This window comes from Eleutherodactylus coqui, chromosome 1, assembly GCF_035609145.1.
Source record: "Eleutherodactylus coqui strain aEleCoq1 chromosome 1, aEleCoq1.hap1, whole genome shotgun sequence".
NCBI classification, from domain to species: Eukaryota; Metazoa; Chordata; class Amphibia; order Anura; family Eleutherodactylidae; genus Eleutherodactylus; species Eleutherodactylus coqui.
The window spans coordinates 328799373-328826780 of record NC_089837.1 but is presented as its reverse complement, the minus strand read 5'-3'; the positions used below and the strand labels follow the sequence as shown (position 1 = coordinate 328826780).

The following is a 27408-nucleotide window of genomic DNA, read 5'->3' as shown; positions in this document are numbered from 1 at the left end:
GCAGCGTTGGGAGGCGCTGCGTTTTCAGCCCTGTGTGAGCAGCCCCATTGAAATGAATGGGAGTGTTGTACAGCGTTTAGCACAGGGCTGAAAAAGCTGCTGAAAACGCCCTGTGTGAGGGAGGCCTAACTCTCTCTGGACCTCGGCAATAATAGGCCCAGAAGAATCTGGCTGCCCCAGTGTCGGAGCCGTAGCAACACACTTCTTCAATTTCTGAACCCTCTCAGGATCCATCTTAAAACCCTCTTGGGTATAATCTTTGAGCGTCAGTCTCAGGAGGGGATATGCGGCTCCTGGGGAACTTGTAGTCAGGGAGGAGTTTAATAGCACAATCCCCCTGTCTGTGCGGTGGTAATTTGTCTGCCCCCACTAGGGGAAGCACCTCAGAGAGGTCGGCGATGACTTCCGGCAGCTCTTCTGTCTGAGTAGAAGCTATATCAACAGAAACGCAACCAGACAGACAACCAGGGCTCCATTCAACAATGTCCCCCTTCTCCCAGTCTACTACCGGGTTGTGTAGACGTAGCCAAGGCAGCCCCAAGACTACTTGCGAGGGGAGGGATTCTATGACATATAATGTTATAATCTCCCTGTGGAACAGCCCAACTTTTAAACAGACGTTAGGCACACAAAACCTCAGACTTCTCTGCGATAGTGGAGCAGCATCAATGGCGGATACGGGAATGGGAAACTCCAGAGCCTTCATCTCTAAGCCTAAACGTCTGACCGTCTCCCGATGTATTAAATTAATACTAGCTCCACAATCCAGAAGGACTCTTATGGGGCTGTCCACACTATCAGACAGGATCTCAGCAGGAAGCACCAGTCTGGAGGGTGATATCCAGGCAATTTGATGGACTAGAGGGGCCCCCTCAGTAATCTCCCAGTCATCAAGTCCTGGCTGGCAGTTATGACGGGAACAACACTGAGCCATACGACCAATGCGGTTACAGGAAAAGCATCGACCTTTACACTGTACTTTGTTCCCACTCCTAACCCTTGCAGCCAGAGACCCCAACTGCATGGGCTCCTCCACATCCGCAGATAAGAAGCCAAAATCTATGGAGAGTTCCTGATGCCTCTCCCTGATCCGTCTCCCAGCTTTGATAGCCAGAGACATGGCCTCATCTAGACTGCGGGGTACTGGATAACCTACCAGTACATTCTTGATTTTATTGGATAGACCCCAATGGAACTGGCTCTTTAAAGCAGGGTCATTCCACTGGGTTTCTGCTGCCCAACGTCGAAACCCAGCACAATAATCTTCGACAGAGGAGTCTCCCTGTCGTAAACATCTGATATTCCCTTCAGCCACCGATATCTTGTCTGGGTCGTCATAGATAAGACCCAATGCAGCAAAAAAGTCATCCACCGAGTTCAAGGCCTCAGACGTTGGGGGTAATGAAAAAGCCCATGCCTGTGGTGCCCCCTGCAGTCTGGACATGACAATGTCCACCTTCTGGGCGTCGTCCCCTGAAGAAACTGGACGCAGTCTAAAGTAGAGCTTACAGGCATCCCGAAAGGATCCGAATTTCTGCCTATCACCAGAAAAACGGTCGGGTAGCTCAATTTTTCGTTCCTTGCTGGGAACCTGCAGCGCAGTTTGTCGCTGTTTTATCTCAGCGAGCTCAGCAGCCAGCGTGCCAAGCTGGTGCAACAAAACCTCAAGGGGATTCATAGTAACAGCACAGAATCTCCCTGAGTAGGTAACGGCTGGTCAATCTGTTGCGTCCTAAGAACGTGCAACCTAATAACATAAATCAAAGGCACAACTGTGCAAAAGGAAACAAAAATGGGGAATGCTCTCCCTATAGTCCCCTAACCCGGGAGGGGACCCTGCCTACTTGGCAGACAGACCGTGCTGATAAGTGCGAGCCTGCACTTGAGCCTGGGCCACTGACCAGTCCCTAACTGGGAGCCATAGCACAAAACAAAAGGAGAAACAAAACCAAACAGTAAAGAACTTAGCTTAATATGAAGAGCTTCTACCACTATGTGTTGCTCCGCCACTGTCCAACATAGGACTGAAGTGATTGACCAGCACAGGGGTCAAGGCTAGCACAGTTTAAATAGGAGCTGAGCTAGTCAGCACCAGGTGCTGAATGACATCACTCTTGCCACTACCACACCCCTCAGCTCCATGAGAGGTAGGAATGCTGCTAAACCCTGGTCTGGCCTGAAAGCAAGGTGGGAACCTCAGAACGGCTGCAACACTAAGCTAACTAACGGCAGCCTGACAGGCTGCTAAGGTGTTTGTGCGGAGATGGTAAGTCAAAGGATAGGTACAGGCTTAAGTACCTGTGTCTCCCCCACCTTCCAATAGCCTACTGGGGGTCTGTCCCTCCTGCTCCAATCAGCATGTAGTTACTGAATTCAGAGTATACCTCTGTGATGCCGCGATGTGCTGCAGATCCCGCGCATGAGCGGACTATTGCTAGTCCCGGACCTGGAGTACCGCGATGTTACATGGTTCCCTCGAAAATGCACTGTCCGTCGCTATCCTCAAAGTGCTGAGGACAAAATTAAAGGTACCACGATACTAGGGATTTTGACGTGCATAGCGCTCGCAACCCATTCGATGTAAAAAAAATATAGCGTTTATTGCATATCTCAATGGGATATGAACTCTAAGGCTCTAAATGGTCACAGCGCAGATATTAATAAATAATGGTATGTCACACCCAGTGCTCATGTTATGCAGCCACGGAAGAGTAACAAATATTCTCCCACATATATTTCATTATAAAGTGAAAGGTGAGGAAGAAAATAAACAATCAATTCATATCCTTTATGTAAAGAGTAAAAATACCATAAATAAATTGTACATTTACTAAATGATGGTAGGGAATATATACTCCCATCGGTTTCCGATACGCACAATTTGTCTCAATTGCCCAGCAACAGCAGCATCTGTTAGGCCTCATGTCCACGGGCAAAAGAAGAATTAAAATCCGCAGCAGATTTTAACTCTTCTCCTGCCCGCGGATCCGCATCCCATAGGGATGCATTGACCACCCGCAGGTAGATAAATACCCGCGGATGGTCAATAAAAGTGATTTTTAAAAAAATGGAGCATGAAAAAATCTGGACCATGCTCCATTTTCGTGCGGGTCTCCCGCGGGGACGGCTCCCGCAGGCTTCTATTGAAGCCTATGGAAGCCGTCCGGATCCGCGGGAGACAAAAATCGGAATTTACTCACCCGCTCCGGTTCTTCTCTTCGCCGCGGCGCCATCTTCTCTCCATCGCGGCCGGATCTTTTTTCTTCGGGCCAGCGCATGCACGGGGCACGTCACCGACGTCATCCTGCGCATCCGCCGTGCCGAAGAAAGAAGATCCGTCTGCGACGCAGAGAAGATGACGCCGCAGCGAAGGAAGGATCCGGAGCGGGCGGGAGGTAAGTTTATTCTGATTTATTCTTATTTTCAGCCCTCGTGTCCACGGGGCAGGAGGGACCCGCTGCGGATTCTCCATGGAGAATCCGGAGCGGGCCTGATTTTCCCCGTGGACATGAGGCCTTAGGGATATTCCAGGGACCCCCAAATGATATGTTGCTGAGTTCCGAATTAGTATATGTTAGCAGGTCTGCGCAAGTCAAATGTGACGCAGACATGTAGCTGTATTCAAAGAATTCTACATTTTTATTCTGCAAACTGAGTTTTTATGAGAAAGAAGGAGTATACATGGCTTTATGCCAAAGCTTCACATAAGGTCTTGTGTGAAACTATTAATTCACATAAGCAATTTTTCACTCTTATGTAAAACTAACACAATACATATCTACAAAACGTTGTAACATTTCTTATGAGAAATTGTGAGATAACAAAGAATGACTGTACGCCCAGATGAATCCGCATCTCAGGTTGAAGAGAGAATTAGGCTAAAGTTCATAGTTAGCGTATGAGAGGAGACAAATGGAGACTAATACAACTTGAGTCTTAATATTTTCCCCATTTAAAACAGTTCATCTGCAGTTTGTTGGTGACGTTGGATTAAAGGTATATTCAACTGTGTCTCTGCCAGATTCCCACTGTCACTGACTCTTCAGTGGCTGTTTTATTTACAGGTAGGCGTTCTGAATAGAGATGAGCGAACGTGCTCGGCCACGCCCCTTTTTCGCCCGAATACCGCGATTTTCGAGTACTTCCGTACTCGGGCGAAAAAATTCGGGGGTCGCCGTGGCGGCGCGGGGGGTTGCAGCGGGGAGTGGGGGGGAGAGGGCTCCCCCTTGTTCCCCGCTGCTACCCCCCACGCCGCCACGCCTCTCCCCGCCCCCCGGCGCACCCGAGTACTTTTCACCCGAGTAGTGAAGTACTCGAAAATCGCGGTGCTTGATTGCGAAGTCGCCCTTACCGAGTACGTTCACTCATCTCTAGTTCTGAAGTCTCCTTGCTTGTCTCAGTACTCAGTAGAACCAAAATGTTTATCAAACATAAAATGACAAAGAAAAACAAAACAAAATTACCACAGGGTATAATAACAGATTGCATTATTATTACTTCTGTTTATAGCGTGGTTAAGTTAAGAGTTTCATCAAGACTTTTTCTGGCATGCCCAAAATATCCCATACATAGAGACATTAAAACAGGTATACATTGTATGCAGCAACACAACAATATACAAATGACCACTACCCCGCATACTATCCCGAACAACTGCCGGAGCCAAGATAGGCTAAACCAGAACCCAAACAACCAATCGAACCATCCCTGATCTTATCTTGTTTTATTGATTGCACTATGATTTGTATCCCCTTTATCGTTTTATGTATGGATTCTGCATTGTTAGTCAAATTAAAACAGCACATCCCCTCAAACTCTACGCACTGGTGATTTAAGGCCAGCAGCATTGTGGCCCTGTTCTGTGAAGTGGCTTTACGCACCCCTTGTACATCTACAAGCAGCAAGTCCAGGGCTTGAGAAGTAGCATTCAGAGCCTTGGCCATGTCACATGCTATCCCATTTATTACTCGCCCATTAAATACTGCCAAGCCCCACACTCCCACTATGGAAGCTCCTAGGGCTACTACTTCTGAATTACTTAGAAGGGTTGGAGGTCCTTCACAGTTCTCATCCAGTCCTTTTGTCTCTCTCTTATTTCTGGCCCGGAGTGTGTGTGTCCAGGAGCGGAGCACGACAGATAACTTAGACTGTGGGCCCGGTTTCATCCTGTGTTCTCATCCCTGACCATCTACTGAAACACTGTCCTTTCTGCACGTGCGAGTAAGCTGTATTTCTGCAAGTACAGAGTAAAGTTTCCAGTCATTGTCCGCTTCCAGTGACTAAGGTTTGCAAGTTTATTCATGTGTGGACTCTAATTATTTCTACCGCCGAGGATTTGCCGGTGTGAAGGAACGGTGGCATCATGCGTGACAACTTCAAGTTCATTACACTTATTTAGCGTTGCCTGGAAGAGGCCTAGTGGTGCCTTGGCCGAGGTTCCGTTCGTCCTTCTGGAGAGGAGTCTGGTAGAGCCACGGTGACAAGAGCTACCTCTACCCCACCATCTACTCAGTGTGAGCCTTGTGTCTTGGTCGCCACGGGATGCTACATATTGGTGCTCTATTTTTCTGCATATGTACACAGTGTGAGTCCTATGCATTTGTTAAGGATGCGTATGATACGCTGTCCATATGTAATACAATTTTTTTTTTTAAGTCATACTGCGCATGTCCATATGCGTGTGATACGTGGGCATGCACAGTGCCATTCGCAGCCATACACGGTCTCTCTGCTGGCAGAGCGTATGGTTGCAAAATGGGAGACCCACAGCGTTTTACGCATATGCCCATGGACATGAGCCCTAAGGGGAACTCCAGACAAAAGACAAACACCACAATGTATATGAATAGAATTCTATTTTATTGGAATAGTAAAAAGCAACATTGTAATTAAAGGGGTTGTCCCGCGGCAGCAAGTGGGTCTATACACTTCTGTATGGCCATATTAATGCACTTTGTAATGTACACTGTGCATTAATTATGAGCCATACAGAAGTTATAAGAAGTTTTTCACTTACCTGCTCCGTTGCTAGCATCCTCGTTTCCATGGAGCCGACTAATTTTCGCCGTCTAATGGCCAAATTAGCCGCGCTTGCGCAGTCCGGGTCTTCTTCTTTCCTCAATGGAGCCGCTCATGCTGGATGCAGGCTCCTTGTAGCTCCGCCCCATCACGTGCCGATTCCAACCAATCAGGAGGCTGGAATCGGCAATGGACCGCACAGAAGCCCTGCGGTCCACCGAGGGTGAAGATCCCGGCGGCCATCTTCAGCAGGTAAGTAAGAAGTCACCGGAGCGCGGGAATTCAGGTAAGCACTCTCCGGTGTTCTTTTTTAACCCCTGCATCGGGGTTGTCTCAAAAAAAAAAACCCGTTTCGGCGCGGGACAACCCCTTTAAATATTTTTGGCCCTTTAATAAATTACACAATGATCACAGTGACTCTCAGGTTAGGATCGGGGCAGACCACAGAACTTGCTGCGACTCTTCTGACTAGTCCACTAATGACATAAGCTGAGAGCAAACAGACCCAAAGATCCAGAGGAAGGCAACCCCCCCCCCCCCCGGAGAGTTCTACCTTAGGGGAGCAAAAAATCGTGCGAGATTTGTGTGTTGTGAGGCGTACAAATATGAACCCCATTCTTTTGAATGGTGTCATACACATGAGCGATCTTTTCCGGCATGGCACTGCAAAGCTATGCTGGAAGCAAATTGCGGTATGTTTTATCTTGTGCATGATCTCGCATTGCAGCACCCATTGTTGTCAACGGGGCTGATTGCAGCAGTGCCAGCCCCAATGAAAGCAATAGGAGAATTCAGGGATTCACTGCCGCTGCTGTGACAGCCATACCGGAGGATCCCTACATCTCCAAAATGATGCGAGGCTGTTTTGCCATGAAAATGCCTTGCATCCCTAAGGGATCTCACATGGATGGTGAGCGCAGGATTCACGGTCCGATATCGCGCTCGCCTATGTGAAGTAAGGCCCAATTCACACGGGCGTATTTGCACTGTGTAATCCGGGGCAGGTGTCGCCTCCGGATTTCACTGCAAATACTGCCCATAGTCATGCTATGGAAAATCGCTTTTCCATGTCCACAAGTGGAAATTAATTGTGATTTTCCGCTTGCAGAGGGAAAGTTTTCAGCATGTCCTATTCCAGTGCTATGAAGTGAATGGAAGCCGTCTGATCTGCGCTCTGTCTACAGCCGACAAGGTGAATGGGCCTCGGAATCTGCGTCATTGCCTAGCAATGGTGCGGCGTAAACTGTACTGTGCATTTGATGGCCGGCCCGGCTGGCACATCTGCAATACGGATCCGGACAGGTACGCAGGGTTCCCTGGCCGAGGTCCCGCAGCGGATTCTGACCTGGCCGTGTGCATCCGCCTAAGCTTGAGGGCTCCTACCCACTAGCAGTTTTTTTAACGCTGCGATATTGCTGCGTTTTTTTTAATGCAATTGTCAATGGGAGTTTCTAATGTAAAAATCGCATCGCACAAAAATCACAAACTTTTTTTTGTGCAATGCGATTTTAACATTAGAAACTCCCATTGATATTTGCATTTAAAAAAAACGCAGCGATATCGCAGTGTTAAAAAAAACACTAGTGGGTAGGGGCCGTCAGGGTGCATCCGCACGGGCTACAAAATCTCACTACAAAATGCATGTATGTGAGGCCCATGGCTACAAAACATCTCTCATGTGTATTAACCCTTTGGAAACCATGGGCTTTTCATACATGCATCTTGTAGCGATGATTTTGTAGTCGTGTGGATGCAGCCTCAGAGCTTATTCACACTGATGCATTATGTCTATTTTTATAGGTATAATACGGGCAGCATAGGGTGATCTCGCATTGCAGCACCCATTGTTGTCAACGGGGCCGATTGCAGCAATGCTGGCCCCAATGAAAGCAATAGAACTCAGCGATTCACTGCCGATGCTGTGACAGCCGTGCCGGAGGATACCTGCATCCCCAAAATGATGCGAGGCTGCTTAGCCATGAAAATGCCTTGCATTTCTGGGGATTTCACATAGATGGTAAGCACGATATGGGCGCGGGATTCGCGGTCCGATATAGCACTCGCCTGTGTGAAGTAAAGCCCAATGCACACGGGCGTATTTGCATTGTGTAATTCGGAGCAGACGTCCGTCTCTGGATTCCGCAGCAAATACTGCCCATGGTCATGCTATGGAAAATCGCTTTTCCATGTCCACAAGCGGAAATTAATAGTGATTTTCCGCTTGAGAAGGGAAAATGTTGGGAAGTATTGCGTGACGGACGGCTTCCATTAACTACAATGGAAGCCGGCCACACTTTTTTCCGCGGCAATTAAAGCATGCTGTGATTTCTTTCACTCTGCAGAATTCCGCAGCGTGAAAATTGAATGGCAGAAAGCTATTAGGTTCAATAGAACCTAATAGCTTTGGGATAACGCTGCGGATTCCCGACGCATAAAACGCAGCTGAAATCCGTCTGTGGGCATTGGCCCTTAGGGTGAATGCAGATGGCTGGGTCAGATCCCACTGCGAGATGCAAGCAGTGCCCCTGCAGTGACCCGCGGCTCACCTCCTCCAAGCGTCTGGTCTCTGCTCTGCGCTGGCTGCCGCACAGCCACGCATGCACAGAGTGCAGTTGGCACGTCACTAGTGCCGTTTCCGTGCGGGCTTCTGCGAGGCTCGCACAAAAATAGGACATGCCGTGATTTGTTTACCACACGAGGTTTCACGTGGCCAAATCATGGCTGTCTGAATGAGACTGCGTGCACTCAATCCTATGGCAGCGTGCACGGCAAAATTTCTACCCATCTGCATTCACCTTAAGGCCGCCTGCACATGGGCGGAAATCCCGCGGCAGTATTTCCCGCGGGATTTCCGCCACTGAAAGTTTGCATAGGAGTGCATTACAATATGCACTCCTATGCAGACGGGCGCGGTTTGGCCGCGCGAAATGTCGCGCGGCAAACAATCCGCGGCATGTCCTATTTTTGTGCGGGGCACGCACTCACCCGGCCGCCGGCTCCGGTCTGCGCATGCGCCGGCTGCGCCGCAGCCGGCACATGAGAGAGCCGGGGCCGCCAGGCGCGGGTGAGTACGCGCTCGTCCCTGCAGGCTCTCGGGTCGGGTCCCACGGCGAGAATTCTCGCTGCCGGATCCGACCCGCTCGTCTGCAGGCAGCCTAAGGCCTCCTGCAGACGGCCGGTCGGATCCCGCTGCGATAATTCTTGCAGCAGGATGCGATCTGTGCCCCTGCAGTGACCACTGCGACTCACCCGCTCCCGTTGTCTTCTCTCAACGCTGCGTGCCAGACGCCGTCCAGTTGCGGTGTCACTAGTGACATTTCTGTGCGGCCCATGCAAGACCCGCTCAGAAATGGCGGCTGTGTGCATAGGATTGCATTATGCAATGCAATCCTATGGCAGCGTGCACGGGCGGAAATTCTGCGGGAAATCCAGCCGCAGAATTTCCGCCCGTCTGCAGGAGATCTTACGCATCACTGCTGAAATCACATCAATACAAGCTTATAAATTGAGCCATACTACAGCGCCCTCTAGCCGTCAGCCTTGGAGTCATTTATCATATATCACGTGATGGGCCTGGGTGAACGAGCCGGATGCAACGCCGTAGTAAGAGGTGGGACTATTCATAGTAAGAAGCCAATGCGACCAGTGCGCGTGCGGCGGAGGAGGAGGAGCGGGACGCTTACCTCCGGGAACCTCCCACCTACGTCATTAGCGGCTCTCTGACGTGATTACGTAGTTAGGCTAGCGGGAAATTCAAGTACACAGAAGAAGAGCGGCGTCTGTCCCGGCTGTAGCGGTGTAATCTGCCGGAGATTACCGCAGGCTCCTCAGGTCAGTGCACGGGACGTTCCAGTTGATCAAGTAGAATTATATGACTAGTTGTCTGATTTTCCAGCTGCTTCACCTTGCAGAACCACAAGCCCATCATTCCAGAGTACACGGGGCAGCGGCTGGCAGCGGCTGGCAGCCCCTCTGGGAGGGTTTCTGACCTTTTTTTTTTAAGGTGGTATGTCTCTTTTTGGATGTCTTATTTCATTCACACATTTTCCATGCCTTCTTTTTGCCTTTAGAGAAGTCTATGTGAAGTGCTGCAGCTAACCTCTCAGGACTCCCACCACAAACCCCTCCCCAAAAGAAAAAGATATGTTAAAGGGATATGCTGGGCTTTAAAATATTTATTTTTCTTTTATTGATGGACAGATGATCATCAGGGACCCACCACTCGGATCTCTGCTAATAACCAGGGTTGTTGTGACTGCAGACCGTGCACGAAGCAGAAGGCACTCCTCATAGTTGGCACCGCTCCTATTGTATTCAATGAGGGCTGCGCTATGGTCTGCTGTGACAGCGGCGCCAGGAATCAGCTGTCGGAGGGGGGGGGGGGGGGGGTGCGGTTAGGAGAGATTAAAGCTGCGGGTTAAAAGCGGACGATCTATTAATGACCTGTTAGTCATTAATATTTTATTTTTAAAGTCCCAGAATACCCATTTAAACTAACCTTAGCTCTCATTCACATGGCAGAGTTTCAACAGTTGGAAGCTGTCAGACCCGCAGCAATTCCAAAGTGTCAGTTTCAAAATCGCTGCGCATCCGTGTTATCGCCAACGTGGCATTCTCTGCACTGGGAGGGGAATCACTAACCGCTACAAGCCATTACAGGGTCTGATTCCGCTACGGGATCCTGCATGCAGAATTTGACCCAGCCGTGTGCATTCAGCCTAAATTGTCAGATCTATAATATTGAGAGTCTGAATGGAGAACAGCACTGGCTTGAATGGAGCAGCAGGGTGCATGCTCAACCCCAAACTCCTAGTCCCAATTGGACTCTCGCCTACCTAGCTTTAAAGGGGTTGTCCCGCGGCAGCAAGTGGGTCTATACACTTCTGTATGGCCATAATAATGCACTTTGTAATGTACATTGTGCATTAATTATGAGCCATACAGAAGTTATAAAAAGTTTTATACTTACCTGCTCCGTTGCTGGCGTCCTCGTCTCCATGGTGCCGACTAATTTTCGCCCTCCAATGGCCAAATTAGCCGCGCTTGCGCAGTCCGGGTCTTCTCCTCTTCTCTATGGGGCTCCGTGTAGCTCCGCCCCGTCACGTGCCGATTCCAGCCAATCAGGAGGCTGGAATCGGCAATGGACCGCACAGAAGCCCTGCGGTCCATGGAGACAGAGGATCCCGGCGGCCATCTTCAGCAGGTGAGTATGAAGACGCCGGACCGCCGGGATTCAGGTAAGCGCTGTGGGGGTTGTTTTTTTAACCCCTGCATCGGGGTTGTCTCGCGCCGAACGGGGGGGGGGGGGGGTTTAAAAAAAAAAAAAACCCCGTTTCGGCGCGGGACAACCCCTTTAATTCAGTGGATAGATGATAAATGCTTCTGCCCATAAGTGTTATTAACTGGCTGATCATTTTAAAATCAGAATATTTTTTTAAATAAAATTTAAAGGTTGTGCCACCATCAAGTTATCAGCTATCCACAGAGTAAGTATTAATGGTGCTGCATGGTATCGCCATACAGCAGGACACAAATGTTCCTTCTGCATGAGCCTAGTGACAACTGCAGCTCACAGGAGCGCACTGGGTTGCACGTAAGTCATGTCTTTCTCTGAACTGCGACTTGAGAGTTAAAATCAGAAGCTCATGCAACAAAAATTCTATATGCACCCTAGGGCCGTCTTCACACAGGTGATAAAAACGTGCAAGATTTGTGCATTGTGAGGCATACAGAATGGGTTCACACAATAGCGGCATGTTCTATCTGATTGCGTGCTCTCGCATTGCAGCCCCATTGAAAGCAGTGGGAGAACTCCGCGATCCTCTGTCGCAGCTGTTGACATCTTTCCCGAAGTGATGCGAGCCTGTTTTCACATGAAAATGCCTCACATCCCTTAGTATCCCACATGGTGGGGAGCTTGATATGGGAACGGGACTCACAGCCCCATATTGCACTTGCCCATGTGACGTTAGCCCAAGGCTAATTTCACACACATGAGTGCGATATCGGGTTGTGAAACTCAGTCTGATAATGTATAGTGGCCCAGAGTTTACGGGGTCCCTCCATAATGTTATAGATATGTCTCGTGCAATGGTGTCATCAGTGTATTCTAGGTTAATAAGAAAGATAGAAAAATAGCTCTACAGCGCCAACTTTTGTATGGCAGTATTCCTTCAAATCAAAGTGACTTTATAGCCAGTCTTATCGATCATTGGTGGTAGGAACCCAAACCAGAAAACCATACACACAACTCTTTGGGATGTACAGTAGGCTTCTGGCTTTGTTTGTGAGGTGCCTATGATGTGGGTCAGAAGCGGTGTCTTGTCTCCTTAAGGAGAGCACCCAAAAAGTGTGTGGAGCGACACCTAGGGGGTGAGTGGATCATGGGATGGTATAGTTTCTTCCCAAGGAGAGCACCCAAAAGGGTGTGACGACACCTCAAGGATACTTCTAAGGCAGTGCTATATCTTCTGGAAAATGTATGCAAATAAGAAAGATGGGGAAAATACCTCTACAGCAGCTATCCTTCAAGTCAAAGTGACTTTATAACAAGTCTTATAAATGATTGGGAATATATGATTGGTGGAGGTGTTTTTCCAGAAAATACAAGTCTCCTTACTCATATTTTAGGTGTCCCTACTTTTGGCTGCTCTCCTTGGGGAGAGACATATACCATCCCCTGACCCACTCATCCACTAGGTGTCTCCATACACACGACACTGCTTCTGACCCATGTCTTCTATGTAGCATGCATTTGATGTGTATGGCACCTCTGCAGCACTGAATGGGTTAATGCCTGGGTGATGTCTGAAAAATGTATCATATATGTTATGTGATATGTGTTTGCAAAGCATGGGAGAGAGAGAAGTAGTAGAGGGGAGTGGTGTTCTTCTGCTGGCCAGAGAGCACGAGTAAGCATGTGAAGTCGGTGAATGAGCCGTACAGACTCCTTTCTGTCTGTCAGGAATGTAGAAAGCTGAGCGATTGCCTATTGCTTGGCCTGGCATTATTCTGCCTGGAATGTGCCAGTGCTACCAATAAGCACTCAGTGAGGAGAGGATTGTTGCTTGGCGGATGAAGGCACAGGAAGCTTGAGGGTGCACTGCTAGAGAGTTGGAGGGAGAGAGAGAAAGAAAGAGTCTTTGGAAGTGGGATCTCACAGATAATTGCGACTGTGGATTGTCCAGATTGGCCTAAGTATCCTTCCTTTCCCACCACCTTCTCCTGTTGTATCTGTGCCAAATCTACTGTTAAACCGTGGATGTTATCAAGTTACAATAAATGGACATTACTGACCGTTTCTGGTTTGTTCTGAAAGTTATCCCTGTGTGTGGACTAAGTTATTTCCTACAAGTTTCACCGCAGAGGACAGAACGCTGGCGTCACGAGTGACAAGAAGATTTAAGGTAACCACTAGTTACCCTTTCCCTGTGACCTCCCCCAGCAGTAACTTGGATGAGTTCTGAGCTACCTTCAGGGAAGGAGATGGTAGAGCCACCATGACCTAATCGACCTTATCTACCCTGCCATCTTCTCTACTGTGGGCTCGCTCTACGGACGCTGCAACCATGCAATTTCCCCACAAAGCGTTTTTGTGTCACATCACTACAGGGAAGCTGCAATCCTCCGGTGCTGCTGTCAGCCAGACTAGAGGATCTGCAGGTGTTTCCTATTGTTTTCAATGGGAAACATCGCAGTGCAACTCGCCGCGGTGCAATGCTTTTGCCAGCACTATTGAAAACAATGGGCGACGCGTTCCAAGGGAATGTCCAAAGATCAAATGTGCCGCAATTTGTTTTCATGCCATGTGGGGAAAATCGCTCATCTTTATGACCCTATTCTAAAGAATGGGGTGCATATATTTGTGTGTCTCGCAACACCTAAATCTTGCATGATTTTCTCGTCTGTGTGAAAGAAGACTCAGTTCTTATTCATAAGGCTGTAGCCATGTGCAATGTGACTCTTCTCTGCTAATTTGGATACGGCAAGCTATAACATTGGAACCTATTTGTGGAGGTACATGGGCTCAAGTAAAAAAAAAAAAAAGAGGGCATTAGAAACTATTGATATTTATTAATTTTTCATCCTTCACCAGCTAGTGAAATTAGTTTACGGTTGAAAAGATGGTGACGGGTTCCCTTAACCATAATCGAGAATAAGCGAGGGGTCCAGAACATATCCCAAAAATGTTGTATTAAATACCCTTAGGCTAGATTCACACGGGGCGGATTTGCCGCGGAAATTCCATAAAGAGTTTAATCGCAGCAAGTCCGCCTGCGGCCGCTATTCCCGGAGTTGGCCAGCCATGTGGACGAGATTTCTCAGAAATCTCGTCCACACAGGCCGGAGAATCCGTCATTGCAAAGCCGTCGCTGCTGCACGGATTCGCCGCCTGCAGCATGCCCATTATTTTTATTTTATTTATTTTATTTTTATTCTGCTGCGGGCATGCTGTCCTCTATGGGAGTGCCGGCCGCAACGGAAAAGTGAGCGGCCAAGCCGCTTCAAAACCCGCGGCTAAATGTGTTTTTTTTTTTTCTCGCTGCGGCCAAACCGCAAGATTTCCGCCAGGGTTCCGGCGTGTGAGAACCCGGCCTTAATATATCAGTAAATCGTGTTATAAATGTAAGAAACAATTGTTTGTTTATATATTTATTATGGTATCTTTCAGTTTACTACTTTCTTTGTGGACTTGCCGTAGTGTTCTTGCCAACGTGAATTTTATTCTGAGAAAGATGGCACAGAGGTAAGTTGCTGCTGACACTAAAACCTTTATATTAAGCAAGACTTTAGAAAAATAAGCAGAATTATGTTGTTCAAGAATGTTATGTTATGTCTATTCTACAGTCCTGAGAAGATATTATAGTAATTTTTACAGCTTTATGTATTGCAGTCAGAACTATGGCATATCCACAGGGTATGTGTTACATGTTTTCTTGCACCATGTTTTGTTTTTTTTAAAGAATTTTTTTTTTATTTAGAAGTTTTCAATTTTATAAAGACCAAATCAGCTAGGTGGATATCAGAGTGAATTAAATACACTGAAAAATATAAAAGACCACCCAATAATACTATAAACAACCTGGGTTACAGTCAAGGTTTCGCAACCATAAGCCCTTCATATGTAGAGTAAGGGCTCTCACCCACTCGCGATAAGACTTCCCTGTGGTGCGAGAGTGAGTGAAAACGCAAGATAATTAAACCAATGATTTTCAGTGGTTTCATTCTCATTAGTGGAAAATACGGTAATCCACTTCATTTAAGATAGATGTACTGTAAGGCCTCCCTCACACAGGGCATTTTCAGCAGCGTTTTCAGCCCTGTTCTAAACGCTGTACAACGCTCCCATTCATTTCAGTGGGGCTGCTCACACAGGGCTGAAAACGCTGCATTGAAAAACGCTGCATTTTGAATGCGCTGCATGTTCTCTTCTTGGGCGTTTTCAGCTGAGTCTCCCATTGAAATTAATGGGTAGCCTCTTTAGCTGGGCTGACAAGGCAGCTGAAAAGGCAGCGTTTTGCAAACGCCCTGTGTGAGGGAGGCCTAAATGTATTGAAAACCTGGAATTCAAGGGTCCAGGAAGAGACAAAGCAGGCATGAGTGTCGTGCTATAACCTCCTCAACTTTTTACAGGCGTGAGAGAGTGCTGGCGAGGAATTGGCCCTCCAGTGGGATGGGATGTATGATCAAACGGTGTCGCTTTAAATGTTTTAGTATAGAATTCCGATAGATCTTTCTGATCTACCTAGTAGATATAGTGAGGGAGACTCCTGTGATGGCTTCACCGCTGTTCTAGCTACCTAATATACACTGTGCATTGCTATGTGTCGGTAGTCTAAAAAACGATGTGCTGCTCATGTGGGCAGCACTTGCTAATTACTATAAGTATTGCAGCCATCTTTATTTTCCAGGACTGGAGGGTTTCTTTAAGTGTTTGGAATATTCTTTTAACCCCTCACTGCTATGCACTGTACAAGTACGGTGCAGCAGGACAGTAGTTGCTGCATTGCACTGTATATATACAGCACTGGTTATGAGGTGGCTGCAAAGATGATCCCTCTGTAACGAGAGCGGGTCCAACTGAGGTCAGTCATAAATCTAATCCCACTTAACCCCTTAAATGCTGTATTCAATGATGACTGGTATTTAAATGGTCTGAAGCCCCTTTAGTGACCCCTTAGCCCCGCAATGCAATTGCAGGGAGCAAATGGCAGCAGAGCAAAACGCCCTCTGGGTCTACTCTACATGTGGGCTGATTAGTCCCTACTCTTAAAGCCTAGTTTAGACACAACGATTATCGCTCAAAAAATATTTTGAGCGATAACAGTTGTGCGCTTTTTTTACAGCGCAAGGTGATCGCTCAAACATTGAGTGATCACCTTGCGCTCCGAGCGGGTGATGCAGAAGACAAGCTGGGCCGCTTATCTTCTGCATCCAGCTGTTCCCTGCTCGGAGTGCCTGGCTGCTATACAGCCAAGGGGAGGATGCAAAAGACAAGTGGGGGGTGGCCCCACTTGTCTTCTGCATCCAGCTGTTCTCTGCTCGGAGCGCCCGGCTGTTATACAGCCGCGCGCTCCAAGCGGGAGATGCAGAACCCAGCTGGACAGCTGTGTTCTTCATACCCCTCTTGCCTTCAGGGAGCGGGATACAGCTGAAACGGGTATCGTCTGTATCCCGCTGTAAATTCTTGATAACTGATCGCTGATCTTTCAGCATGCTGAAAGATCAGCGACAGCTTAACGAAAACTGAACGATGTCAGTGCAGTTAGATACGATTATCACTCAAAGGATGGCTTTGAGCATTTTTTTTTTCTTTGCAGTTTTGCTTCTAAAAATGAAATAAAGTGATCAAAAATTTGTCTGCACCCTAAAATGGTACCAGTGAAAACATCAGCTTATCCCGCAAGAAAAAAGCCCTTACACAGTGTCACAGATGGAAATCTAAAAAAATTGGTTCTCTGAATATTTTGATGAGAAAATTTTTAATTGAGCAAAAATACTAAAGCATAAAAATCTATATAAACTTGGTGTCACTGTAATCAAAGTTAGCAATAAAAATGATACCAATACAACACTTGGAATTTTACCAAATCCCCCCTGGCACCAACTTCCATAAAATGACACGTTCGATTTGAAAAATCGGGTTTAGCCTGCAAAGTCAGAACTGGCTGTAGGAGTTATGGGTTAATAGAAGACACTTTAAATATTAACCATTCATCTTTCTTATGCAGAAGACCTCTTGCAACAATTGATGCAAACACAGATTTACCAGAAGTCCGGCTGAAATTTCAATAGTAAGTTTTCTACATCCGTGTTTGTATTTTTTTCCCGTTCTATTTCACTTTTTATACATGATATAAAAAGGCCTATATGACTCTACTAGGTAACAGTATAGAAGTTAACAAGTAACTTGAAGCAAACCTGTTGCGTAGACTATGGAGTCCAGTCTGCAGGCCTCATGTTATAGAATAGGAGGAACTGAACAGATTGATAGTTTTGAGATTGAAGATTCAGTTTAACTAGTTTGTTTATTGAAATCCCTGCTCTTTCTATGCTCAGTCCAGTGAGAGACACTTCTTAGTGATTGACGGCCTTTTATGTATGAGTGCATACATGGCTCAAGCATTTAGGTGACTGACAGAGGGAGCGACACAATTGTGTGGGGGGGGGGGGGGCAAAGGATGGTCATAGCAGGCAGTCCTTTTTATATTTAACCCTTTCCGATCCAATTTGTATCCTGGTTTTCCTAGGGGGCTTACTTTTTTTCTGTTATAACGGCGCTATATGGCAGCTGAAGCCAGTACTGAGGTGACACGTTGGATAGCCTCCGACAGCAGAGAGGCTGGCAATATACAGTAAGAGAACCCCGACGGACATCTTCCAACATCATAGCTGTACAGCCATAAATCCTAATGTCTTAAGACGTCAAACAGTGGATTGAAAAGGGTTAAAGTTCTTGATTATCTAGAGTAACGTAATGGTGACATCCATAAGATTGTTTTTTTTTTCTTTTCCAGTGATCCTTATTTAAGGCAAGAGTTTAAATATCCTGATAATCTGGTATATGCAGGTAAAGCTTTGCTGGGTGAAGAGCGAAGGAAAAAAATGAACAACGAAAACAGAAAACGCGAGCGAGAAAATATTAGTAAAGCAGTGTGTGCTTTACTGAATTCTGGAGGAGGAATAGTACTGATTGAAAGTTGTGATAAAGATTTCAATTATATTAGAGATAGGTTAGGACTGGACCTTGAAGACAAATTACATGAACTCGTGTATGAATTATCTGCATGCGACTACTATGACTTTTCTCAGAAAGGATCATATTTAATTATATTTGTTAAAACCTGGGGTATGCAAAAACCCTACCCCGAGCTTTGTACTCTAGATACTGGTTTACATGCTCGAGACTTCACCTCGAGGAAATTGCTAAATGCTACGCGGCTGATGAACATTCTAGAAAAAAAATCACAAGGGAAAGGGAAGGTGGCTCGCCTTTCTACAGATACCGAGCAACGTATCCTAGAAGACTTACTAGCCAAAGAGTATCTGTGTCTTGGTCAAACAATGGGCCTTGCAGAATCGGATCATATTGAATTCAAAGATTATAGCACGGAGAAGTCGACACAAAGAATTAAAGAAGTAATTAAACAATATGCCTCAGCGTTTGGAAACAGTCAGGGGGGATACTTCATTATTGGAGTAGATGATAAAGGAACAGTAAAGGGTTGTGCAAGAGGAACCACAAGCTCAGAGCTTGAATGTAAAATTAAAGAATTCCTGAAAAGTTTGATATCTGTCCATCTTGGTGACTGCAAATCGGACAATGACTTTTACACTCTCACAATTAAGGATGTTAAGCATGAGAACAATCATTTTGGGTATGTAATCTTTTTGGAAGTGAAACCATTTTGTTGTCTTGGCTTTGTGGAGAATCCTCAGTCCTGGATTCTAGATTTTGAGCCTCATGAGTGTTTGGGGAAATGCCGTGAAGCAAAGCAACTGACCGCATCTGAGTGGGTAAAAATCATGACCAACCAAGGTCCAGGTAAATCCTTTTTTGGTTCCTTATAGCTCTGCATGCCTAACCCCTCAGCTACAGCTTACGTGTTTCAGGCTTTTATGGCTAGACTACTGATTGTCAGACTGGTGAAAACTGAAAAATAATGGGGTTTCATGGGGTTGTGACAAGCAATGCTGTAGAAGGCCAGTGCTACGCCAGCGCTCGTATAAACTTCTTTAGCAGTATCCCATATGTAGCACTGGCCTTATAGTGTGACTTGTCCTAAAATTAATTTTTACTCCCATTTTTTTTTTTTTTTCCAAGCCAGATAAAATGTTAACTTTCTTTCCACAAGGAAACTGTATTCACAGCAATTCCTTAATGTATGCTGATTATCAGTTGTATTGGACAGCTCTGATTAGTGCCTATCAAGGAATTGTTGTGTATGCAGCAAACATTATATAAAAGTATGACATGGGAATTTTTTAGTTGGGGCTCATTTACATGTGTGTAAATGCATTCCATATTAGGAGTGTGATATGGAGTGCTGAATCCCCATCGACTTACATTTTCAGACCTGCGTTTTTCATGGCTGTGCAAAAAAATTGCAGTATGTCCTATTTTGGTCTATATTACAGACCAAAATAGCCCATTGAAGTCAATGACATTGTGTAAATATGCATGCTAGAAATGGGCACTTGTACTTTGTCACTCCCTACACTCAGATTGCAAGCTCTTGGGAGCAGGGCCCTCACCCCTACTGTCTTATTTAACTATTAGTTTTATACTGTACCGTTTTATTGCTAAAGGTTTTTTTTTTTTGTTTTTTTAACTCCTGTCTAGTTTTGTCACACTTGTTTGATTTTTAGCTCTGATACTTCTGCCTCCAACCCCTATGACGTCAGTGCAGCAGGACGGATGATCAGTTGATTGCCAATTGGCTGGTCCCGAATGATTATCTATTGATCCTTAGGATAGGTCATCAATAGAATTTTTGCTCAGAAAATCCCTTTTAATCACTTTACAATGGCTTTACTGAATGTTTGACATGTTGCCTTCATCCTTTCGTAGATCCTTCTCTGGAGTCACAGTTTGAAATACTATCCATTGAGAAAAGACCACCACGGGCTAAACCCGTGTACAAAAAGAAAGGCCTGGAAAAGTTACCAGAATTACGGGACAGTCTGTTTGGAAGTATGTACTTAATCACCAAAATAGAATTTAATTCACTCAAATATGCTAAATGATTTTTGTTTTACTAATTGTTTGTTTTATTCTTAAAAATAATGAGACCATCATGTGACAGTACAAAGGTAGAAGCTGAGCAAGGGTACATAACCCTGCCTCGTTCAGCGAAAGCCATTTGTAGGCCTCATGTCCACATACAATGTAGATAGTTGACGGAAGTACTAGGCCAGTATGGTTGAGGATAACAGCTAACCACCAGGCCAAAACGATATCTGCTATCTTTTATTTGGGTGTATTATCATTGTAATGACTGCAAAACAGATTCACTGACCTACAGTAATTACAGGTGTAACTGTCTTTAATTATGGTGCTCCTCTTATACAATGCCTGGCGTGTCATGAGCTTCCTACAAGTTTTGTGTGGAGTGTGGAAAGAGTGGCTCTCTTGCACTGCTGTTTGTGATCTGGACAAATCCATTGATTTGTATGGATGCATGCAATCTACAGTGCACACGTATGGGCTCACTTTGGGGTCACCGAAACTGCGGGGATCCTGCTAAGGGCGCTGCTGTTACTTTAAGCTCCGGCTTTTAGCACCCACCAGGCTACACCTGTATGGCACTGTTGGCGGCTCCCGTTGGCGTAGCGGGCAGAGGCTATAAATTAAGGCCCTGGCTTTTCAGGCCTACCTCTTCCCTTTAACCCCCTACCTCCCTCTCCCCTGCTGTAAGGACTGACTCCCATCTCAGCAGGCTTTTGTAGTCGCCATTTCAGTTCCTCCTGCCATCCTAGTTGCCCAGGCGGTCTATCCCGAATGAGTGTTCCCTTGCTGCTGCGGTCTCCACCCTGGCTTGCAGGTCTGCAGCCATTTTGCGCAGGAAGACAGTGCGTTTTGCCACTGAGCAGCATTTGCATTCCACATGCCCTATGCATTTTGCGCAGTGCAGCCTACTTATATGTCTGCCATGTGCCTTGGGTCGATTTCGGCTGTGCAGTTTTGCTTTTTTGCCTTGCGTCTTTCTGGCCACTGTGCGGCCTTTTTATTTTGCATCGTGGAGTTTTTTGCTGGTGATGACCACCACACCGTGCAGATGCCGTGCAAGGAGTCCTTGTTGTAGTCTACGGGATGACCTGTGTTTCACGTGTGTTTCACACGCGAAGGTTCTCATGTGGCAGGTACTGTGGCCGGGACACAGCCTTTGTGTCGCGCTGCAACCTATGCGTCACAAGGCGGATTGTGACAAACGCTGCTCCTTAGGTGGCAGCGCTAATTGAGCCCCACCCAAGGGTGGGCCTCCACTATGGAGGCTTGTTGTCCAATCTGTGCCCGGCCTCCCCTTCCCCCAACCACTATTGGGCCCTACTAGTCTAGGCACTGTTGCCCCGCAGTCGCTTTGTCCAATCTACATCAGCGTGAATCTGGTTTTGCTGAGACCTGTAGTACCTTCCATACTGGATAGAGTACTTTGCACACAGATTCTCTGGACTCATCGATCCTCATGGCCGCTCCGGACCAGATGGAATCTTGCCTAACTGCTAGCTCCCCTGTTGCCCCTCCTGCAGTTCTCTGCAGCCAGCCTTATCGCAGTGTCCGGATCCAGGATGACTCATGGACAGGGGCCAGCCAGAGCCACATAGTGTGTGCTCTCGCTACAGTATATCCAGCCACAGATTATATTGTCTTGCAAACATTGTTCAAACTGGTTGTCAGCATTACTCTGGGCTTGCTGAGACCTGCGGTACATTCCATGTGTAACTCCGCACAGGAATTTGGCAAACACATCACTCAATCTCCGCTCTGGAAACCTCCTGCAGCCAGCCTTCGCGGAGTGTCAGAGTTTGGTATGACATGCAGACGCGCTGGCCAGAGCCACATATGTGCGCTCTCGCTACAGTACGAGATTTTTCATCCAGCCAGAGATCATCTCAGCTTGCGAACAACATTGTTCAAACTGGTTGTCGGCATTACCCTGGGCTCGCTGAGACCCTTTGGTACATTCCATATGGAAAGAGTACTATACACAGGAATCCTGTGGATACATTGCTCCTCATCTCTGCTCCAGAATGGGTGAGCCTTACCGAACGGCTAGCTCTCTAATTTTGTCTTGCCTGCAGTTCCTTGCAGGCAGCTTGGCGCACTCTCCGTTTACAGGAGTGATGCAGGCTAGGAATGTCCAGAGCCACATAATATGTGCGCTCTCGCCACATTACGGGATTGATGTCCAGTCACAGAATGTCTCGTCGTACGAACAGTCTTGTTCTGTCTACCTATAGCAGGAAGTCTGGGGTTGCATCCTCCGACAGGGAGCCTGGGAGCTGTGAACCCATCTACTCGCTCCCTACCAGTCAGCTCTATGAGACATATGGGTCCAGTCCCTCTCCATGCGGTTTCAGAACCAAAACGGCATCTACTGTTTTCTAGAATGATGGGACAATTTCTGTCAGGCATGGGTCACTCACAGCGTTTGTGATGCATGGATGTTGGAATGGCATTCCCTGCAGATCTGGCTTTGGCTGCAGAACAGGCCACAAATTCTTCTCTATTGTTGATGGTTAGGCTGTTGCCGTAAGGGGTACTCTGTAGTTCAGAGTAGTCTCCAACTACGCTCCTTGAGCGTTTCTCCACAGATCCTTCCTGTGCAGGTACAATGCATAGGATTCTGGTCCGACCTTGCAGCCTGTCTCATAACTGCTTCGCTCTCCGAAGAGCTGGGAGATCATGCATACTCTGGTATCTTGTTTGATGCAAGTCAATTCACTCTATGGCTGACGCAACTTCCTTCAGGTGGGTGAATTTGCTCCAGCAGAGCATTTGCTGACATTCCTCAGCAACTTTGCCCCGACCAGGTCGTTTCTATTTCTTTTGAGTGACAAACCGTATAGGGACGTTAACAGATCAAGTTCCCATATACGGCGAATTCTTAGCTTGGCGGTCTCTGACATCCGTAGACTCTGTCCCTGGCTTAACATCTCTGGATGCTAATGCCATTTTCCCCAGTCGTCTCCACGACAGCACCACTTGAGATTGCCTCCTCCTGATAGGACAGGAACACACTGAGAGGTTAAAAGCTCCCACCCTTCCCCACTTTCCTCAGTGTCTTCCTGTCCTGCCAGGAGGTAGGATCTCTGAGAGGGGCTGGTGGAGAAGTCCGCCGGAAGCCTACGCACGAGCGGATCGGAGGGCAGTGGGTTAGCCTGTCCTCCCTTCCAGCCAGACGACTTCCGGGATGCCACATGGGGTGGTAGCCCCCGGGCCAGGTTCCTCCCGCAGCGGCCCATGGGGGGTACAAAGCGGGAGCCTCGGTCCTCCTCCTCCTCGTATAGACAGAGCGCGGCGCTCCAGGAAGCCCCTTGACGGCGCGGGGCGTCGCGTCACGTGTCCAGCGCGATGACGTCATCGCGCTCGCATCAGGAGGCGTACAGAGGGGGGGGGGCTTAGCGCAGGAGCGCCAAAATTCAAAATAAAGGAACCTGAGAGAAGCCAGAAGGTGGACCAGCACTACAGGTCGCAGGGTGTCTGCAGCACTGGTATAGTAATGAGTGCTCCAGCACCAGAGACAGCTGAAACCTCAGCCACAGCGGCCGTAAGTAGCCAGTGTGGCAAAAAACACAATGCAAAATCCAATGTACTGTATGTGGAAAATTGCATATTTACCCTCCAAAAATGCTCTTTTGTCAGGGGGAAAAACAACAGAAAGGGAAGACCTTCTGGGCCCCAGCGCAACAGCCCGAGACCTACCGAGGCAAGGGCAAGACGGACCGGTGGAGTTACCCCAAGGGGGGCAGAGGAAGGAATTTCCTCTTTAACCCCCACCAGGGGGAGCCAAAGCAGAGACCCTGACGCATCCCCGTGGGGGCAAGGCTGGGGAGATTTGTGGATCAATGGGCCACGATCTGCGAAGGCACATGGATCCCAAAGATCCTACAGCAGGGATACCAGATAGAACTGGTGTCCCTCCCCAGAAGGAAATAAGTCACCACGGGAGGCTCAGGGCAACAATTACACCTACTAAGACGAAGCGTTCGGGAGCTACAACAGTTAAACGCAATATCCCCCATACCGCGGAACGAAGAAACCTGGGGCCATTATTCCAGGCTCTTTTTAATAAGAAAACCCTGCGGGAAACAGCGGATGATGGTAAACCTGAAACCTCTGACCGCCTTCGTCAAGTACAAAAAAATTCAAAATGGAGTCCATCTCCTCAACAATAAAATTGATCCCCAGAGGGGCCTACATGGCATCCATCGATCTAAAAGATGCTTATTTCCACGTGACAATCCACGAGGGGTCCCAGAAATACCTAAGGTTCGCAGTGGATATGGGCGGAAGAATAGAGCACCATCAGTTCAGATGCCTGCCTTTCGGGATCTCCTCAGCACCCAGAATTTTTACCAAAATTATGGCAGAGGTAGCAGACTACCTGAGGAAGAAATCGGTCCTAATAATGCCCTATCTGGACGATATTTTGATAATAGCAGGGTCCAGAGAACTCCTAACGAAACACCTGGAGATAGTGCTAGAACTTCTCCAGTCCCTAGGATGGATCATAAACTGGGAAAAATCCAGCTTAGATCCCAGCAAAGAGAAAACATTTCTGGGTATAACACTCAACTCAGAATCTCAATGCTCCTGCCTGCCCGAGAGGAAAAATACAAAAGATCCAACGGCTGGTCAAAACCTTCCTACGGAGACAATCATGCACAATTCGGGAAGCCATGTCCCTCCTGGGAAGCCTGACATCATGCATTCCAGGAGTAGCATGGGCCCAGGCCCACACCAGAGCCCTGCAAATCTCAGTCCTGTCAGTTTGGGACAAAAAGCAGTCCTCTCTAGGGGCAAAAATGTACATCTCGAACACACTGAAAACATCCCTGCGCTGGTGGACATCCCCAGCGAACTTGCGGAGGGGGGTCCACTGAATACAGAACCCAGCCACGCACATGACAACGGAGGCAAGCGCCTGGGGATGGGGAGCACATGTGGGGGGCCAGTTCCTTCAGGGCCCATGGCCTCAAAGGATAAGAGACCAATCCTCAAACTGCAGGGAACTCCAGGCCATGTGGTGGGTCCTACAGCAGTTAGGAAACTCGCTACAGAACCAGCATATAAGGATACTGTTGGACAATACTACCGCGGTCGCCCATTTTCGGCACCAGGGGGGCACAAGGTCTCCCGCCCTGCAAAACATCACGCAGAAAATTTTCCGCTGGGCAGAGGGCCGGATCCTTTCGATCACGGCAACACATTTGAAGGGGGCACTAAACCAAAAAGCGGATTTTCTCAGCAGGAGGCGGATAGACCCAGGAGAATGGTCTCTTTCCTAGGAAGCATTTAGAATCCTGACCAACTGAAGGGGGACCCCACAGTTGGACCTATTCGCAACCAGGGAGAACGCCAAAGTGAGCAACTTCTTCTCCCTCTTCTCCCAATAGACACCCTAGGCCAGGACTGGGGAGAGGGGCTGGCGTACGCCTTTCCTCTGATACCTCTGATTTCCAGAGTCTTACAGCATTTCAGAACCCAGGTATGCACATTAATCCTGGTGACCCCCTTCTGGCCCAAAAGAAGTTGGTTCGGCCTTCTGACAACCTTGAGCGTCCAGGACCCAGTCATCTTTCCTACCTGGAAGATCTGCTATCACAAGGGCCACTGAACCACCCGGACATAGACAGACTCAACCTAACAGCATGGATCTTAAGGAATCCTCACTGAGAGGGAAGGGGTTCTCAGAGAAAGTGGTCGAAACTTTAATGTCCAGCAGGAAAAAGACGACCCACCTTATCTACCAGAAGGTTTTCCTCATGGAGAGAGGGAAGGGATTCCTGGGACTCCATCCCGGATATCCCCTTGATCTTAGAGTTCTTGCAGGGGGGCCTAGAGATGGGCCTCTCTCCAAGTACCCTGAGGGTCCAGGTTGCAGCCCTTAGCGCTATATGTGACACAAAGTTCACGGAGAACAGATGGGTCAGCAGGTTTCTGACAGCAGCAGCTAGACTACGACCTAGGCCCATAAATATTTTTCCAGAGCATCATCCCGACGGCCCCATTACATATGGAGGTTGCCCTCTGACCCAGGTAGGGACAGGAAGAGTTTAAAAGCACCTCCCTTTCCACCCGTGCTTCAGTGTCTTCCTGTCCCTACGGTGGGACAGAGGAGCAGCTCCAGAGCTGCAGGAGATAGGAAGCTGCGGAGGCAAAGAAGACTTACCGCAACGAAACGTACCGCACGCTGTGCGGCCCCCCTGGAGGGGTAGAGGTCGGGGCCGCACACTCAAGAGTCCCTGCATCCCCGACCTGCGCCGCCGACGGAGCCGTCAGTCGCCTCAGTAGCGCTGGTCTCCCTCGCGCGGATTGCGTGTTCGGGCCGCCGCTGCCGCGATGGGAGTTCCTCCTGGCAGGGGAACGGCAGCGGCGGCCTCCCTGGACCTCGGGCGCATAGCGGTGACGTCATCCGGCGTGGTGACGTCACGCGCACAACGTAGGGGGCGTGGCTACCGGCGAAAACCCGGAAATGGCGCCAAATTTGAAAATCCTCCCCATAAAAGCAGGCTAAACTCCATGGAGGATCCTGCTGACTGCCAGACAAGTGTATGTGAGTATGTCTACCCGCGACAGCTCAGCACGTGAGGGAGAGATTGACACCCTACCAACTGTAAGTAGGCTATACGCCAAAAGATGCGCAAATGGTCACTTGTACAGCGGATGCATATATGTTCCCTTTCTTGTCTCCCCTCTCCCCCACTTTCATGGGTAGATGGATAAGGAGGGTCCAAAGAAAACGGACCCGAGGAAAAAATCGAAAAAATGCGTCCTCTGCAACAAAAGGCTCGAGGAGAGCTATAAAAAACCCCTATGCGAGGAGTGAGTGTATTACCGCAAGTAATGCTCCTGAATCCAACGCTTGCACTGCTATAACAGTGAATTGCTCTGCCTTCACAGATGCACGGGGAAAATTCTCGCAGAGGAGAAAGCAGCATTCAAATCCGATATCCGCTGCATGATAAGGGAAGAGCTGCAGGCTTCCATGGCGTCCCTTCCCCAGGCCCAGCCAGGTCCGTCACGGGTCCCTAAAAGACCTAGACAGACCGAGTCGGCGAGTTCGGTCTCCGGTGAATCACTGGAGCTCCTGTCCGAAGGGGAATTAGAGGACCCACCAGTTCCCATAGAAGACGAGAAGAAATATTACTTCTCATCAAGCGACA

At 47.9% G+C, this 27408-nt stretch overlaps 1 protein-coding gene across 1 annotated transcript in view; it reads left to right on the top strand.

Annotated features, from left to right (window-relative positions):
- Window positions 1-9789: 9789 nt before the first annotated feature.
- The window catches only part of LOC136576003 (schlafen family member 9-like), a 39753-nt gene continuing 22134 nt past the window's right edge, over window positions 9790-27408 (top strand). Inside the window, exons 1-5 of the mRNA XM_066575122.1 lie at window positions 9790-9849; window positions 14690-14764; window positions 17250-17312; window positions 18036-19063; window positions 20090-20212. Of these exons, the coding sequence (XP_066431219.1) occupies window positions 14754-14764; window positions 17250-17312; window positions 18036-19063; window positions 20090-20212 (1225 nt within the window). The 5' untranslated portion in view covers window positions 9790-9849; window positions 14690-14753. The remainder of the gene's footprint in view (window positions 9850-14689; window positions 14765-17249; window positions 17313-18035; window positions 19064-20089; window positions 20213-27408) is intronic.